This window comes from Myodes glareolus, chromosome 22 (genome assembly GCF_982192425.1).
Source record: "Myodes glareolus chromosome 22, mMyoGla1.1, whole genome shotgun sequence".
NCBI classification, from domain to species: Eukaryota; Metazoa; Chordata; class Mammalia; order Rodentia; family Cricetidae; genus Myodes; species Myodes glareolus.
The window spans coordinates 20,352,910-20,369,014 of NC_142047.1; the positions used below are offsets into that span (position 1 = coordinate 20,352,910).

The 16,105-nt window shown below is 42.1% G+C and overlaps 1 protein-coding gene across 3 annotated transcripts in view; it reads right to left on the minus strand.

Annotated features, from left to right (window-relative positions):
* Positions 1-2,938: 2,938 nt before the first annotated feature.
* Positions 2,939-16,105, minus strand: part of Rpgrip1l (RPGRIP1 like) — a 98,385-nt gene continuing 85,218 nt past the window's right edge. For all 3 annotated transcript variants that reach the window (XM_048426784.3, XM_048426781.3, XM_085682022.2), the window contains 3 exons: positions 10,951-11,035; positions 7,406-7,539; positions 2,939-5,712 (listed from right to left, as the gene is read on the minus strand). In XM_048426784.3, the coding sequence (XP_048282741.3) occupies positions 5,609-5,712; positions 7,406-7,539; positions 10,951-11,035 (323 nt within the window). In that variant the 3' untranslated portion in view covers positions 2,939-5,608. The remainder of the gene's footprint in view (positions 5,713-7,405; positions 7,540-10,950; positions 11,036-16,105) is intronic.

The following is a 16,105-nucleotide window of genomic DNA, read 5'->3' on the forward strand; positions in this document are numbered from 1 at the left end:
GAGAGACGTACAATGGAGCACTGTGAGAAGCCTCTGGGCTGCCACAGATGCTGCTGCCCACGCATGGGGAATGCCAAGCAGAGAAAGAGAGGAAGTATTCAACAGAGCTGGGGGGAGGGAGGGGTGGTGGTGGGGAGTGGGTCGTCTAATAGGTGAGTTCCAGGGCAGTATGAGCTGCACAGTGAGAGGGTCCAGAAAGTCAAGGCCAAGCTGCCAGCCAATGAAACAAGCTGACAGACATGGGGTGCTTGGTTGGCTAGAGGAATGACAAGCATAGATAACAGAAAGATAAGCATTAAGACACTAATAAAAAAGAAGCAGAAATGTAGGCTAGAGAGATGGCTCGGCAGTTAAGAGCACTGACTGTTCTTCCAGAGGACATGGGTCCCAGCACCCACCTGCCAGCTCGTATCTTCCCTTAACTCTAGCTCCAGCCTCTGCGGACAGCCCTGCCCACGTAACTTACTGCCATTATGACGACAAACACACAGACATAATGAAATATAAAACTTTAAATCAAACAAAACCAAATGGTGTTTCGTGAACAGAGAGATGGTGCCGTTACAGTAATCAATGTGATTCTCTGCAGAGTGGGAAGGGACAGGAGGAGGTGACCATCTCAGAGGGGAGCCACATTCTGTCTGGCAGTGCCAGACTTTACTCCAGAGCTCACACCATCCCTGTTTCTATTTTGTCTTCAGCTCTCAATTTGATTGTTTCCTGTCTTCTAGTTCTCTTGGGTGAGTTTCTTTTTGTTCTAAAATTTCCAATTGTTCTGTTAATTCACTAGTGTGGGATTTTTCCCAGCTTTTTTTTTTTTTTTTTTTTTTTTGGTGTGTCAAGACAGGGTTTCTCTGTGGCTTTGGAGCCTGTCCTGGAACTAGCTCTTGTAGACCAGGCTGGCCTCAAACTCACAGAGATCCATCTGCCTCTGCCTCCCAAGTGCTGGGATTAAAGGTGTGCACCACCACCACCCGGCTCCAGCTTCTTTATTATAGGCATTTAGTGCTATGAACTTTCCTCTTAACACTACTTTCATTGTGTCCCATAAATTTGGGTGTGTTGTGTGGTCATTTTCATTGAGTTTTAGGAAGTCTTTAATTTCTCCCTTTATTTCTTCCTTGACCCATTGATGATTCAGGTGAGCACTGTTTAATTTCCATGTGTTTGTGGGCTTTCTGGAATTAGTATTGCTATTGAATTCTAGTTTTAAGTCATGGTGATAAGATATATGGGGTTATTTCTTTTTTTTTGTATTTGTTGAGGTTTTATTTTGTGGTCAATTTTTGAGATGGTTCCATGAGGTGCTGAGAAGAAGGTATGTTCTTTTTATGTTTGGATGGAATATTCTACAGATGTCTGTTAAGTCCATTTGAGTCAAAATATCTGTTAGTTCCCTTATTTCTCTGTTCATTTTTTGTCTGACTGACCTGTCCAGTGCTGAGAGTGGATTGTTGAAGTCTCCCACTATTAGTGTGTGGGGTTTAATGTATGATTTAAGCTTTAAAAGTGTTTCTTTGATATATGAGGGCGCCTTTGTATTTGGGGCATAGATGTTCAGTATTGAGATTTCCTCTTGATGGATTTTTCCTGTGACTAATATGAAATATCCTTCTTTGTCTCTTTTGATTGATTTCAGTTTGAAGTCTATTTTTGTTAGATATTAGGATAGCTACACCTGCTTGTGTCTTAGGTCCATTTGATTGGAAAATTTTTTCTCAACCCTTTACTCTGAAGTGATGTCTGTCTTTGAGGTTGAGGTGTGTTTCTTGTATGTAGAAAAAAGATGGATTCTGCTTTTGTGTTCAATCTGTTAGCCTGATGCACACCATACCTGAATGCTATCTGGAAATCAAAGGGGTGCCAGGCTTGATGGTGCACACCTACCTCTGCCTTTAATTCCACACTCAGGAGATGAAGGTGCACGCCTGCCTCTGCCTTTAGTCCTGCACTCAGGAGGTGAAGGTGCACACCTGTCTCTGCCTTTAATCCAGCACTCAGGAGGTGAAGGCAGGCAGATCTCTGGGAGTTTGAGGCCAGACTGTTCCATATGGCGATTCCCAAGGCAGCCAAGGCTACATAGTGAGATCCTGATTTTTTTTTTTAAACAAAAGAAACATAAAAGAAAATGGAGAGGCCAGGACAAAGGGAGTCATACCTAGAGTGTGGGCTGGGCTTCCAGGAGTTGAACTGTGAGGTACTGTCCGCTGGTAATGCTTTGAGATGGAAGTGAAAGACTCTACCTTGCCAGTTGAAAGAGGATGTTTTCTAACTCTGCAATCTTAGCTTAAAAATGCTTGTTTCTATTACTTTGATATTTTCTGGCTGACCTAGAGGCTGTTTTTGTTGGGAACAAAAGGGATGTAAGACTGTGTTTGCTCCCACTTATGGATTTAATTAGGCGTGGTGCCCAATCTATCATAAATCATGGTTTGGTTTCTCTTTGTTAAGGGAGTCAGAGGCCTTTAGGCACTTTAGGGTCACTTACTAGACTGCACTCTTACCTTTGGGACGAGTTATCATCCCAATAGTGTCAATCACTTGATCACCTTAAAACCAAAGCTTCTTCCTCGGTTGTTTTGTGTTACACGAAGATCATATTTTATTCTCATATTTGTTCACAGACATGATTCACATTTTGCTATTTTGTACATAAGGAAATCATTCTAAACACAGCAACAGTGCCAGCTTGACTGAAAAAAAACTATTTTCCATATCCACAAAAATGTTAATCAGATTCTTGTTAGAACATGTGTAAGAACTGGTTCTCATTGTCACAGCTCTTGATGTCAGATTACTAAAATAATTTATGTTTTGTTGTGGGGACATGGGTGCACGCAGAGCCTCCCAAGTCACATGACCACATCTTAGCCCACACTTCTTCCTGACACATAGAAATTATTTGTGTTTTGTGGTAACAAATGAATGGCAGGAACAGTGGAATTTCAACGCGGCCGTTCTTTATTTGATTAAACATAGTCTCTATTTATTCTTAAAAAAACTAATTTAAGTTAAATGGCAACAAACCATGATAATTCAGAAAACATGTTGAAACCGAGAGTGAAGAGAAATGTCCTCTATGTAAACCACACTGTAAACCATAAAACTTATTTTTGTCAACTGCCTCTCATGACAGTGGCTGGGAATTTGACATTTCTACTACAGTAGGCAAAAAACCATGTACAATGCACTCGCCCACACGCCACATCACATCTCTGTTTATATTTCCAAACTAAAGCATTACAGCTCCCAGAGTGCTGCGTGCTCTGTGCGGTTACAAGAACTGCAAGTTCTTCTTCAGGCTGCGGCCGTGTGCTCGGTGGCCCCACAACCTAGCCATCCTTAACAAAGCAAGGCTGGCTCAGGGAGCTGAACTTTTCAATGAACCCTGGCTAACACACTGGTAGACAAAGAGGCCGTGGCCTCGGCGTGAGGGCACTCATTCCACTTCCGCATAGAACCCTTCAGCAGCCATTGCATTTGAACTTGGGAACCTCTGCGGGAGTCTGAAGCAGAGATTTTAAGGCTAGTAGATACAAATGGCACAGAAGCCTAAATCCCCACTGTACTTGAGGCACAGACTCTCACTTCTAAGACTTCCCTGTCTCTACTTAAAGATGCTAAGACGTCAGCACCATCCATTTTCCTCTCTGCAGAAAGCATTATTTAGTTTGGGATATAACATTTTAAAACAATAATGCATGCCTCCTGGGAGAATACCACAATAAATGTCTCAAAAACTGCTCAGCTAATCCCAGGGTATAATCTGGCTGTTTTAGATTACTGCAGGGAATATTATGGGCCTTAATGACACTTTAGCTGCACAAAGCCAAAGAAAGCTGGAAAGGGAGGCCAAAAAGATGAGCTCAGAGCCAGCTAAAGTGACAACAAACATGTGGTTGTTTACTAGGATTGGAGAGGTTTTGTCTGCAGATGTTTGTGGTCACTAGAAGGTTCCAGAGGAATGAGTTGTTATGAAGATCTGCAGAGTCTGATGAGAGCAAGATTCCTCTTGGAGATGGCAGGCCTGGGGGCAGGGATGCCCACTGGTACAGACAGAATTTATAGAATCCTGTGGTCAAATCATACTCTACTGGTCCCACAAAGTGTGCCAACAAATTAATATCATATGGATGTCATTTCAAAGCCTCCCAAGGAGGAGTCACCGCTGAAGCCGTCAGAGCACAGATGGTTCAACTGTACACTGATATTCATACTTGCATTTCTGCATTATAGCTGCTTTTTCCCCTGTTGAACTGTAATGAATTGTCTCATAATCTATTCCATCTTCCTGCCATTAGCAGGCTTTGAATGTTCACAAATAGGAGCAAAGAACTCATTTTCCAGGGCTTTAATCACACAAAGAGGGAATGCCTAATTCTCTAAATGAAATGGTCTGTGATCACTGAAGCAGAGATTTAATATAGCACGGCAAATTAGGTAGATTTTAATAAATTACTTATCTCACTGAATACTTTACATATGCTTAAGAAGGAATAGCCTGTTTGCAAACAGTGAAAACCCACAGCCTATAAAAATCCTTTGAAGAAAACGACAAATAAAAAAGTAAATTAAAAAATGAAATGCATTATATCTCAGACCCCCAGAGACAATTCTTTTGCAGCACTGATTCACAGCTCCATTAAAAATATCAATTAAACCCTTCAGCAAGACCGTGTAAAAGCTAGAAATTAACTTCTGGAGCTGCTCTTTGAGAATCTGCATAACCAGACCCATCCCAGCGCTGTGTAAGCGTGATGTAAGCTTACAAACGACAAAGGGCCTCCTTTCAAGTCTGACTAAACAGCTTAGAGGTCAGGTCATACTTTATTTTTTCTATGTGATAACTTTAGTTTGTAAAGTATGAATTCCCTATATGTATATATGCATGTATGTATCTCTCTCTTTATAATCTTGGGTCCCATATCAGCATTACAAACACATGGATACCATATAACGACTACAATGTTTATGGAAAACAACAAAAACTGGGAGCAATTTACTAAGCTGGTGCCACATCTCCTTCTTTATATCTAAGTGACAGAAACTGCATGCATCAAAGAAAACACACACTGAGCTTTAATGTGCACAAAGTGGATATTAGCATTTTAAAGCGGAAGATTAACACATTAATCCAAGTAATTTTCATATATTGCTTCTAATAAAATCTTCACAGTATAAAAGTCTTAATGAGGCTAATCAGAAGCTTTTCCTTTAGTGGGACAATTAGGGATAACATAAAAAGTATTTCTTTTCCATACGTTTCCTAAGATTTAGGCTTTTCCTTATGAAAAATAAACTATTCCCACTTCTTTGTAGGAAAATGTTGCAAATGTAAATAGATATTTCATCCTAACATGTTAATATAAATTATTGAGAAGGCAGAGCACTGAGGAGAACTGAAGTCCTAAGGGGTGGCAGTCATGGGTAGAGGGAATAGAAAAATAAACAAAAACCTCTACAAGATTTGAAACTGAAGCCTAAGCCCAGGCCCTCCCCCAGCTCCCCGTGAATTATAAATACACACACCAGAGTGATTACTCAGAATCTCATCCTGGGGCTTTCATATGGGCATTTCCTCATGAAGCAGCAGCTTCTTCCAGGCTTCCTAGTCCTCTCCCTGTTGCTCGTAGACAGACCGCAGAGCACCGAGCGCGCTCACGGTCACCTTCAGCTTGCCGATGCTGCCTCCGTCGGCTCGGGCGTCAAACACTGAGGAGAGGGAAGCAGCAAGGTCAATGGCGGTCAACAGTGTTCTCGGCTAGGCTGAGATGAGCACAATGTGTGGGAGCACATGTGTGAAGGCACACATTTTAGGTGCGCTCTTGAAGCCTACCAAGTGAGAGGCTGTAGCTATACAAACTTCAGCCCTCCAAACCTCTGCAAAGGCATCGTGCAATTAACGTTAGGAAAAGCAAAATGTCAGTCAGACCCACGAACCTTATGACGTCTATGAATTGGCTCTGCAGGCCTGAGGTTCACTTCTTGAGTGAATGTGGGTTTTCCTCAAGAGAGCTACCAGTGATGTCCCAAAGGCAGACTACAAGAAGACTGCTTAAGTCTTCTTTGAACACAGCCTGGTGCTATGCCAGGTCAGTCCCCCGGACCCTATCAGCTGGGGAGATATTTCCGAGGGATCCAAGGCCAGAATTCTAGAGTTTGTACGTTTGATAGTGCTTATGGGTCTTGTAGTTTCTTGTTATTTCTTTGAACTTTAATGATGGGGGTGGATCAAGTGTTCCTCCAGCCTCAGCACCCTGAGTAGATGAGCTACAGTGACTGCTCCTAGTAGTGCACGTGTTACTTCAAAGAGCCATTGTGAGAAGACCTTCAAAGAAAACTTGGTAGGCGTGTGGGTGGAGAAGGGAGCCGCCAGGCGCGCAGTGGCCCAGGGGTTCCCAGCATATTCTCCTGAGCTTTCATCTTTTCTGGGACCACTCACTTGCACATGATCCAGAACAAGGTATTAAAATGCTGTTAGGAACAGTGTCTGGCCACTGGACTGGCTTCTTAAACATGGTCCTAACAGCTGGGTGTCAGCCGAGTATGACCCTGTGGCCTCCAAGGAGAAGGAGGGTCACTAAGCAAAGCTGACTACAGAGACTGATTTTGGTGATTCCTATTGGATTCTTAGTCCCAGAAAGTTGACTAAGGGTACGTGAACATTTTCTCATCTTTTGCTCCATGACAAAGTGTAACTAGCTGCCACCACGTTAGCTGTGCAAACTTTATGGATGCTTCCAAACACGCTCCCAGATACTTATTTGCTCTAACTGGGGCAATCATTTGGTGCAGTCCGGACTTCCACAGAGCTGCCATAGCACTGTAGAATCCTGGACCCTAGAAAGTGCTCAGAAAAGAATTTGGTTGTGACCTCAACAGGTAAATCACAAACCCAGCACATAGTCTCAGAGAGGGCTTAGCCAGCTTGAAGCAGAAGCATTGAGTTTCTTGACTCACTGTGTGTGGCCAGGGCCTTCCTTGGTTATGGTTTATAAAGTATAATGCCTTGTGTGATGTAAGAACAGGAGGAATGATGCACTGATGGGACTCATGCCTAGAAAGGTAAAAATCTAGGCTACAGTTTTGTGAGGAACATGCAAACTACCAGAATCCTAGAGTTAGCAGAGGGGACACACCCTCTGGCTGCAGCTCTGAACTAGAGAAGCCTAGAAGATGCTGGTGTGGTTTGGAATAACAAGCTTAAGGCTGTGTATCTTAGCCCCCACACTAAGAAATGCATTAGTTATTTCTGTGAAGCTCAGTTATTTAAAAATTTCTATCAGCCACAGACGGGTGAGGAAGGGAAGAGGAGGGTGCAGGGAGAGGATTCCAGCTGCAGCAGTTGCAAGCCTGAGCTTTGGCAGTGGCGGCTGCGCAGACAGAGCCGTGCTTCCATTCATACCATCAAGGTCCTGCTCGATGATGTCTCTCCCTTTCTGAAACATATCCATGAGGTCGACGTGAGCAATGCCGATGTCCTCACACTCGAGGTCCTGCTCGTCCTCCGGAGGGTCACTCACCACGGTGAAGCGCACACTAAGAAGGATGGGACAGAGAAGGTCACGGACACTCATTTTGTTTTGTTTTTATGCTTTGTTTTTATATAACCATGTGGAAAATGACAATGTTTCCAGTGATGCTAGTAGAAAGGAAATTACCTTAGGCAAGTATTTTAACTGAACTATTTGAAGCTCAGAGCTCACCTCGCTTTCCAATGAGCACCAATCTCCTTTTTAAGTCTGGATGGTAATTTTCTCCAGAATCAAAGAAAATGACCAGGCAAAGAGAAGAACCCAATGTCCATGTCATTGCACCAAATCTGATATTTGATACCTCTACCTTTAATACTGAAAGGATGAAGCTCACAAAGGCCACGGTAGGTTACACAGTCAGCATTTTTGACAGAAAGAAATGCTTCCCCCCAAGCAGTACAACTCTGGGGTTGGTAGCAAGTAATCTATCCAACTGTATGTGTTGTTCTACAAAATGCAGAGGTTGCACTGCCTGGGGAGCGGTCTGAATGCCCACAGAGAAAGGCTGAGCTCTGCCCAACGGCTGTATCAGATATTCATATTGCTTCAGCAACCTTTTAATATACAACCACAGCATCCAAGTTCTACTTTACTTTTAGACACATAATTGCAGGGCTCTGATGGAACTGATTTGAATTAGTGGCTTGTGCTGAGGCCAAACACACTTGGATTGACCAAATGACAGGAATTTACAGTTAAGTACTCTTTTGATATGTCTTGGCAGCATAGCTTAAACCATGGATGCTTGTAAATCTTACCATTTTAAATTCTGTGAAACATATCTATCCCAAATCAGAAACAAAACAAGAAACAGAAAAACTGAAGCCCCTGAGAAATCAGACCTTGAAAAACACAAATCAAATCCTTTCCAAATGCTGCTAGGTAAACACGACGATGTCTCTAACTAGCTTGCTGAAGACAACACTCAGCATTGCATTCCTTTACAAGCCCGTTTTTAGCTAGAAAAAGAATGTGAAGACATTAGAAAATAGAGATCTCTTAAGTCCAAATGAAAGTTAACACCCGTTCATACAGAAACCATAGACATGGATCCTGACTGTCGTGTGGTCTCAGTATTTTACATGATGCACAGGATATAGGGATCCAGATGCATGGTTAGGACATTCATTTGTAGTTTACATTCTGACTGCCATACTTGTATAGCTGTGTGATGCTGGAGAAATCCCTCACGTCTCCCTGATCTCAGTTTTGTTATCTGTGCAATGAGGACATTAGACCTATGAATAGGGAGGGCTCTTGTGAAGAATAGATGTGGTGAAACAAGTAACCAGAGTCTGGAACACAGAAGGGTGGGCAACGTGAAGAAAAGTGAGTTAAACAGATTTCCAAGTTAACTACTGATTTCTTTACTCAATTAAACAAAACAACTGTTGATAGAGTCCAAGAGGTGGTACACTGGCTCTCTTGTAGAGGACTTGGATTTCAGTCCCAGCACCCACACGGCAGCTCACAAATATCTGTAATTCCAGTTCCAGGGGATCCAATGCCCTCTTCTGATCTCTTCAGGCATAGTACACACATGGTGCATATATAGACATGCAAGTGAAACACTCATGCACAACAACAACAACAACGAAGTTATCCTAGAATGAATGTAGTTTGGAAAGAAGCTACACTGTAGCATGGCGAGTGCCATGACATGCCATCCTCCTAACAGTGCCAGCGGAGGGCATCCTGCAGAGTGGGACACACAGAGAAGGAGGCATAGAGTAATGGGGTATTTTCAGGTACTTTGAGCTCATACCTGCATCATCTTATAAGGAAAGAACCTTCATTGAGTGTGCATTAATTATGAGACAAAATTAAAACACCTTCTAAGTTCTATAAAAAGGGCAAGGAATGTGAAAATGTAATATTCCTGACTTTAAATTCTATAAAGAGCAAATGAGAGGTCAAATAAAATTCGCAGATCTAGTGCAGAGATCAATGTAAAAACTCCAGCCTCTGGGACAGACTACTGGACCACTGGCAGTGGCGCCAGGATTTGTCCCTACTGCATGTACTGGCTTTTTGGGAACCCATTCTCTTTGGATGGATACCTTGCTCAGCCTAGATATAGTAGGGAGGGCCTTGAACCTTCCCCAAAGCAATGTGCCTTACCATCTCTGAGGAGTGGATGGGATTGGGGTGGGAGGGCTAGGTGGAGGGGAAGGAGGCAAGGGAGTGGGAACTGGGATTGGTATGTAAAATGAAAAAGATGATTTATTTTTAAAACAAACAAACAAACAAACAAACAACTCCAGCCTCACATGGACTCCAGCAACAACCTGGTTTCCATTCCCAGCATTTAAAAAAAAATAAAACCAATGAAAGAACTAGAAAGTTAAACTCAAAAGGGAAAAAAGTTTACTAGATAAAATTAAAAAACTAGCATGTATACACACATTCATACACCCAAGCATACCTCCTGACCTACTTTTGGCTGTTAGAACAAATGCGTTCTGGTGGCCATGCCTCATGGAGGCTCCTGGCCTGTCTAAGGACCCAGATGCACATCTGGGGGTCCAAACATCATGTGATCTCCAGTTGTCTTCCTGCAACTCTCTACTTCTAAGATCAGCTTTGCTAGTCCTCCCATCTATCCCAGAATGCCCTCTGCATCATCCTTCTTGCCCAGTATTCCCTCACCTGGAACCCTATTTCCCAGGCTCTTGATTCTCAACTGAGTCCCTCCAACCTTCATAAATCAGCTTAAATGTCCCCTTCCCAGATTGGTTTTCATGATTATCTACTCTTTTAGTATTTAGTTTGTTCAATCTTTTTTCTTTCTCTTTATCTTTTTAAGGGTCCTCACTACATAGCTCTGGCTGGTCAGTAACTTCTTATGTAGACCAGACTGGCCTCTAACTCACAGAGATGTACCTGCTTCTGCCTCCTAAGTACTGGGATTAAAGGTAAGTGCCACCATACCCTGTGTTTGTTCAATTTTTATTACTAATCATCACCGTGTGTCATTAATTTATTTGTTTACTTGTCACTACAGTTTGTCTTCCTCCTTGGTGAATTTTTTCAGTAGAAATTTGCTCAAGAAAAAGAAGCCAAAAGGGAACTTGAATCAGACTCAAAACTATGACCTAAAATTAATAAGGAAAAAACATTTTTGATATTTTATGTGTACAAGTGTTTGTCTGAATGTATGTATGTGTCCCATGTGTATGCAGTGCCCGTGGAGGCCAGAAGAGGGCCTTTTTTTCTTTTCTTTTTTTCCTATGGTGCAGGGTATCAACCTACTGTCTCACTCACGCTAAGCAAGCACTCTACCACTGAGCTACCCCACCCATATGTCTTCATTTTTGAACTTCCTTGGAGGTAACAGAACTGCAAGCAGTAATTCCAACACTCCAGACATAAAGAGGACATAAAAAGCTTCTTTCTGCAAACCTGCTGCCAGTACCTTCTGTGAGGCAGTTCTTGTCTTCGCAGTATGGCCTTTAAGATGCCTCTCTCTGTTTGGTTGTTTTCTTTATCCAGGTAGATCACTATAACAAAAGGAAAAACAGATCCGTAAGGGAACTCTTTCAGAATCACACTCCATTGGTACCATCCTGCACTCTGTAAATTCTGCTTTTATACACACACATCATGCCGTCTTGCTTGTGTGTCTGAGAAATCAGAATCCAATCTGAATGTGATCTAGTGTCACACCACTGGCAGGATTATGTGCACACTGTCAGAAAGGACACGAGCAACATCTCAGAGAGCTGCTCATCATCATCACTGCCTGTTAACGGCTCTGGCAGACCTCACGGACAAGCTGGAGGTCTTCACTGCTTTGTATTTGAGGGATTCACAGTATTTTCTTTCACCCAAGAAGCAAGTGATGATACCGTATGGCAGCATGCTTGTCCTTCCTGACAGCCCAGTAATTTAAGCCTTCTCTCCTGCCACTGCATGCAATAAAAGTGGCATCCAGTGTGCAGGTGAAGAATTCAAGGCTGATGTGGCTGTGCATGGTGGAGGAAGGGGGAGGGGCTATTTGGTGTGTGAAGACCGCTTTGGTCCTGGTGCTCAGGAATGTGGCTGAAACAGATGGAATACCTCTCAAAGGTGGATGCCATCTGGAGGATGGCAGTGCAGACGGACTACGCACACAGTGTGCACCTGGCACCCTGCTTTCTTAGCAGGAGACTCTCCTCTTGTACATTCCAGTCTGGGTTTAGGGCTCTCTTGTGGCCAGATCTCAGCTCAGACATGATCACGAGTGCACATGGGGACAGGGCTGGGACTCTGGAGCTCAGACATGATCACAAGTGCACACGGGGACAGGGCTGGGACTCTGGAGCTCAGACATGATCACAAGTGCACATGGGGACAGGGCTGGGACTCTGGAGCTCAGACATGATCACAAGTGCACACGGGGACAGTGCTGGGATGACTCCAAAACTCGTGCTCCTCCAGGTCCACTGTGCACACACATTTTACTGACAATGTTTGCAAGGACAGTTTCAGTTCAGCTCCAAATGACCATACCATTAACTCACTCAACAGATTGGCTTCCTGAACAGTATTAACCAAAATTCAAAGGTTTTTCCTGTGGGAGTTAAGCACATGGAGTGGGAGACAAAATGCCTGCAAGACTGCAACTTAGTTGCTCAGGAGAAGCAGAAGTCAATGAAGGAATAGGAGTCAAGTTACACAGCTCTGGAGAACTAAGGCCACTGTCCTTACAGAATGTCATACTCTGTGGAATTCACTTCAGCTACCAAAATTTGCAAAGACCAACACAAATGGTTTTAATGTTTTTCTTTCCTTTTTCTGTCTCTCTCTCTCTTTCAGACTTATTTATTTATTTTTTATGTATCCAGTATTCTAGTGTTCTGCCTGCAGACCAGAAGAAGGCACCAGATCAAATTACAGATGGTTGTGAGCCACCATGTGGTTGCTAGGAATTGAACCTGGGTCCTCTGGAAGAGCAGTCAGTGCTCTTAACCCCTGAGCTATCTCTCCAGCCCCTGAGTGTTTTTCTTATCATTGCCAGAAAGTCATCATAGTAGATACGTTTCACTAATGCTGTAGGTCAGTACCTCATTTTTAGAGGCAGCCAGTATATCAAACTTACTAGGATTTTTTTTTTTCTAATTCAGTATCTGGCTTATCGTATGTTCTTCTACTTTATAATTCCAAAAACTTTTATATCATATTGGTTTCTAACATTTGAGGGCCAGAATGATGAGAGTCATCTAGAAGAACAACTGTGGTGTGCTGGCTCAGCAGACAGAAGCTCTGCTGCACAGGCCTGGTGACCTACGAGCAATCCCTGGAACACGGGGATTGAGTGAACCCACTACCAAGGCTAGTCTCTGGCTTTCACACAGGTGCCGTGGCACACGTGTGCCCACACTCTCTTCCTCAAGCTTAGTAAGTTAAAAAAAAATTGAGGCAAAAACAGTGAATAATCTCTATAGCTTTTCAGACTGACTGTATCATGGCATGAACTCGCTATCCCTATCAAATAATAATATTTTGTTTTCAAATAATTTCTTAAGTCTCTGATACATAAATAAAAATATTTTCTTTGTAGTAAAAGCTTCTGAATTTCTAACATCATCATTCAAATTTAAATAAAAAGGTCTTTCAATTACTTTAGATTAGTTTTGATGAATTTCAATTTCTGTGGTAACATAATATAACTTAAAATGTATTTTAATCACTTTATAGCATATGCTATTGACATTAAATATGGACATGGTGGATATATTGCTACTTTTCCTCTCTAGAATCTTCCCCTCATCCCCCGCTGAACGTCTGCCTACTAATTATTGACTTTTCATTCTCATTCTTTCTCTACCAACCTCCGCTAAATCACACGTATGTCCTTTATGTGACATATGTGAAATCACACATATGTCCTTTACCTCTGGCTTATTTCTCTTAGCAGTGATCTTTAAAAGGCTCTTCTCTGCTGTAGCATGTATTATATGCAATGCCAAATTATATTCCATACATACACACAAGACATCGTGTTTTCCCAACCATTCTGTAATAGACTTGTGAGTTTTTTCTCCCTCTAGGTATTAGGAGCAGTGAACACATGGTTTATTGTGTGTTGTGTCCTTGATTCTGATTCTTTCTGCTACTTACACAGAGGCAGAGTTCTTGAGACAAATGGTGCTTCCATGTTAAACCTTCAAAAAGTAAACAAGTCCCCGACTACATTTCTATACACCGTTGGGCATTTACTGAGTGATGTTTTGGCACAAGGCACTACACTCAACCACAGAGTTGAGAGCAAGGTTGATCTGTATTTTACAGATGTCTAAGCAGACCAGAGAAAGCTTTGTTAGAACACAGTAAGGTTCTTTCGTGTCTGTGCCTCCCTCCCCCTACAGCTAAGCTTCTCCTGGCATTTCAACCTGGCATTTTGTTGGTCCAAGGCTGAAGTGGAGAGAAGTCTGTACCTGAACTGGGGCACCTACCTTCTTTCTCATTCTTCCACAAAGGGATATTGATTAGATCCACCAAGTTGACCTAAATATATTGGTTGACTCTTAAAAATTCATTTTTTGCAAATCAAATTCTAGTTCCCAACCAATACATTTTGTTTCAGAAAAACATACCAACTTGTAATTGTGCCTGTTTATAAAAACATATCCTAGATTGGGCTCCTGAGTTTAGCTTAGTGGTTCTCAGTGTTTAACACACATCCCGGCTACTTGGATGGCTTGTTAAAGTGCAGATTACTGTGCTGTACCCTCGGAGTTTCGTTTCTGATTCAAGGCATCTGTGGCACAGCCCAAGAATGTACCAGTCGACCATCTTTTCTCTTGCTGATATCAATGCTGGCCAGAGTACCATACACCAAGGACCATCGCAGACCAACATTACTTCACCCAAGTTTAGATGGGATCAGGAAATTCTAAACACTCTGTGTTGAATGCTGTGGGAAAGAGGACACCTTGGCCACCTACAATTGTGACATATGACCCTAATGACACTGTGACCACCAAGATTCATGTGGGATTCTAAAATAACAGATGAGCATTAAAAAAATAATTTCTATTATAAATAAACCCTTTAAAATGTAATTATAGTAGTCACTAAAAGTAAACTGACTCTCTCAGGTAGTGTTAACTCCCATTTTCAGGAGAGATCACATTTGTGTAGAACTTGCTAAGTTTTAACTTTACAAAAGCACACACTTAAAAAGATGATAGTCCAAATTCAAGCTAATTTCCAATTACCACCAAAATTATAATTTTCAGTCACAGAAAGGACAAAATTCTGTTAGTCGTGACAACACGAATGGGATTGGGGGGCTGGAGAGCATTATGTTCAGTCCAATAGGCTGGGCTAGCACCGGCGGTCTCTAGAGGAGCTGATCTCAGAGCTTGAGAACAGTGGGAGGGATGGCAAAGGCTGAGCAGTGTTCCCAGCTCATATCAGATAAGAGAAGGAAGTTCTGGTGTACACTGGACAGAATTTCTATTTCCAAGAGCAAACGATTAAGAATATTTTTACTACAGGGAAGGAAAAACTTCAGCAAAACCAGACAGGCTTAGTCAGCACTGGACATGGCATGCCGTGTGTATGTATAGCACCATCACGTGGTGCCCGGTAAAGAAGGATAGCTATTATGTTTACTATTATCTTCTGGGGCTCAGGGTTTGAACTTTGGGTTTCATGCTTGTTAAACAAGTACTCTAGCACTGACTATATCTACACTCCGACATTTAAAATTATTGTGTCAATTAAATACAGCAAAACGTCCCTCCCTTTGGTAGGCTGAAGAAATCTGCACATTCTCCATCCATATGAAATGCAAAAAGTGCAGATGGTTTAACTATAGAAGGTTGTTAACCTTGAACCTTTGATAACTTTTATATTAAAATATTATCACCCCTGTAATCTTTATCTTTGCCAAATTTCTCTTCCTATTAGTAACAAAATCTGATGTTCTACATCCTTTTCATTTTCTGAATTAAACTTTAATTGTTCCAAAAGATAGACTGCTCAATCCTCAGAGACTACGGGTCTGGATCCGCACAAGTCTCATAAAAACCTCGGCCGATTTCATTAATCTTTCTTCTTCCTACTGTCAATTCCCCAGAAAGCTTTATTCAGCCCAGACAACATTCTTCAGGCCTACCATTAATCTTCCCACCCAAAAAACTATTTTCTTTACTCAGCATTCTTGGAGTAAAATTTTCAAGCCCAATAAAGTGCAAATGTTTTATTCTCGCTACTAATGTCTACCAAGTGAACTGAACTTTAGCGTTTTTCAGAAGTAGTCCTAAGAAGATATTCTTGTCTGCACGTGGAGCTGGCATTAACACCTCTTCATAAAGACTGTATTTGATTATGAATAATCCTGGGGATTGCCAGTTTATTCCAGTCATCTTATGTACCTAACTTAGTCCTTGGCATTCAAGTTCCTTTTGTGTGTTTCAGATCACAATGTATAGTCAAACAGAGCTGGGGCAAGAGAACCTCTCTATGCGTAGAGTGTTTACACAATAGTGTGTGTCTAAATTGTGCCCTAAGTCTTCTATTGGGTTTATAAGTCGATTTGGGAATAAAATGACTTTCATTAACTTTCAATGAGATTTGGA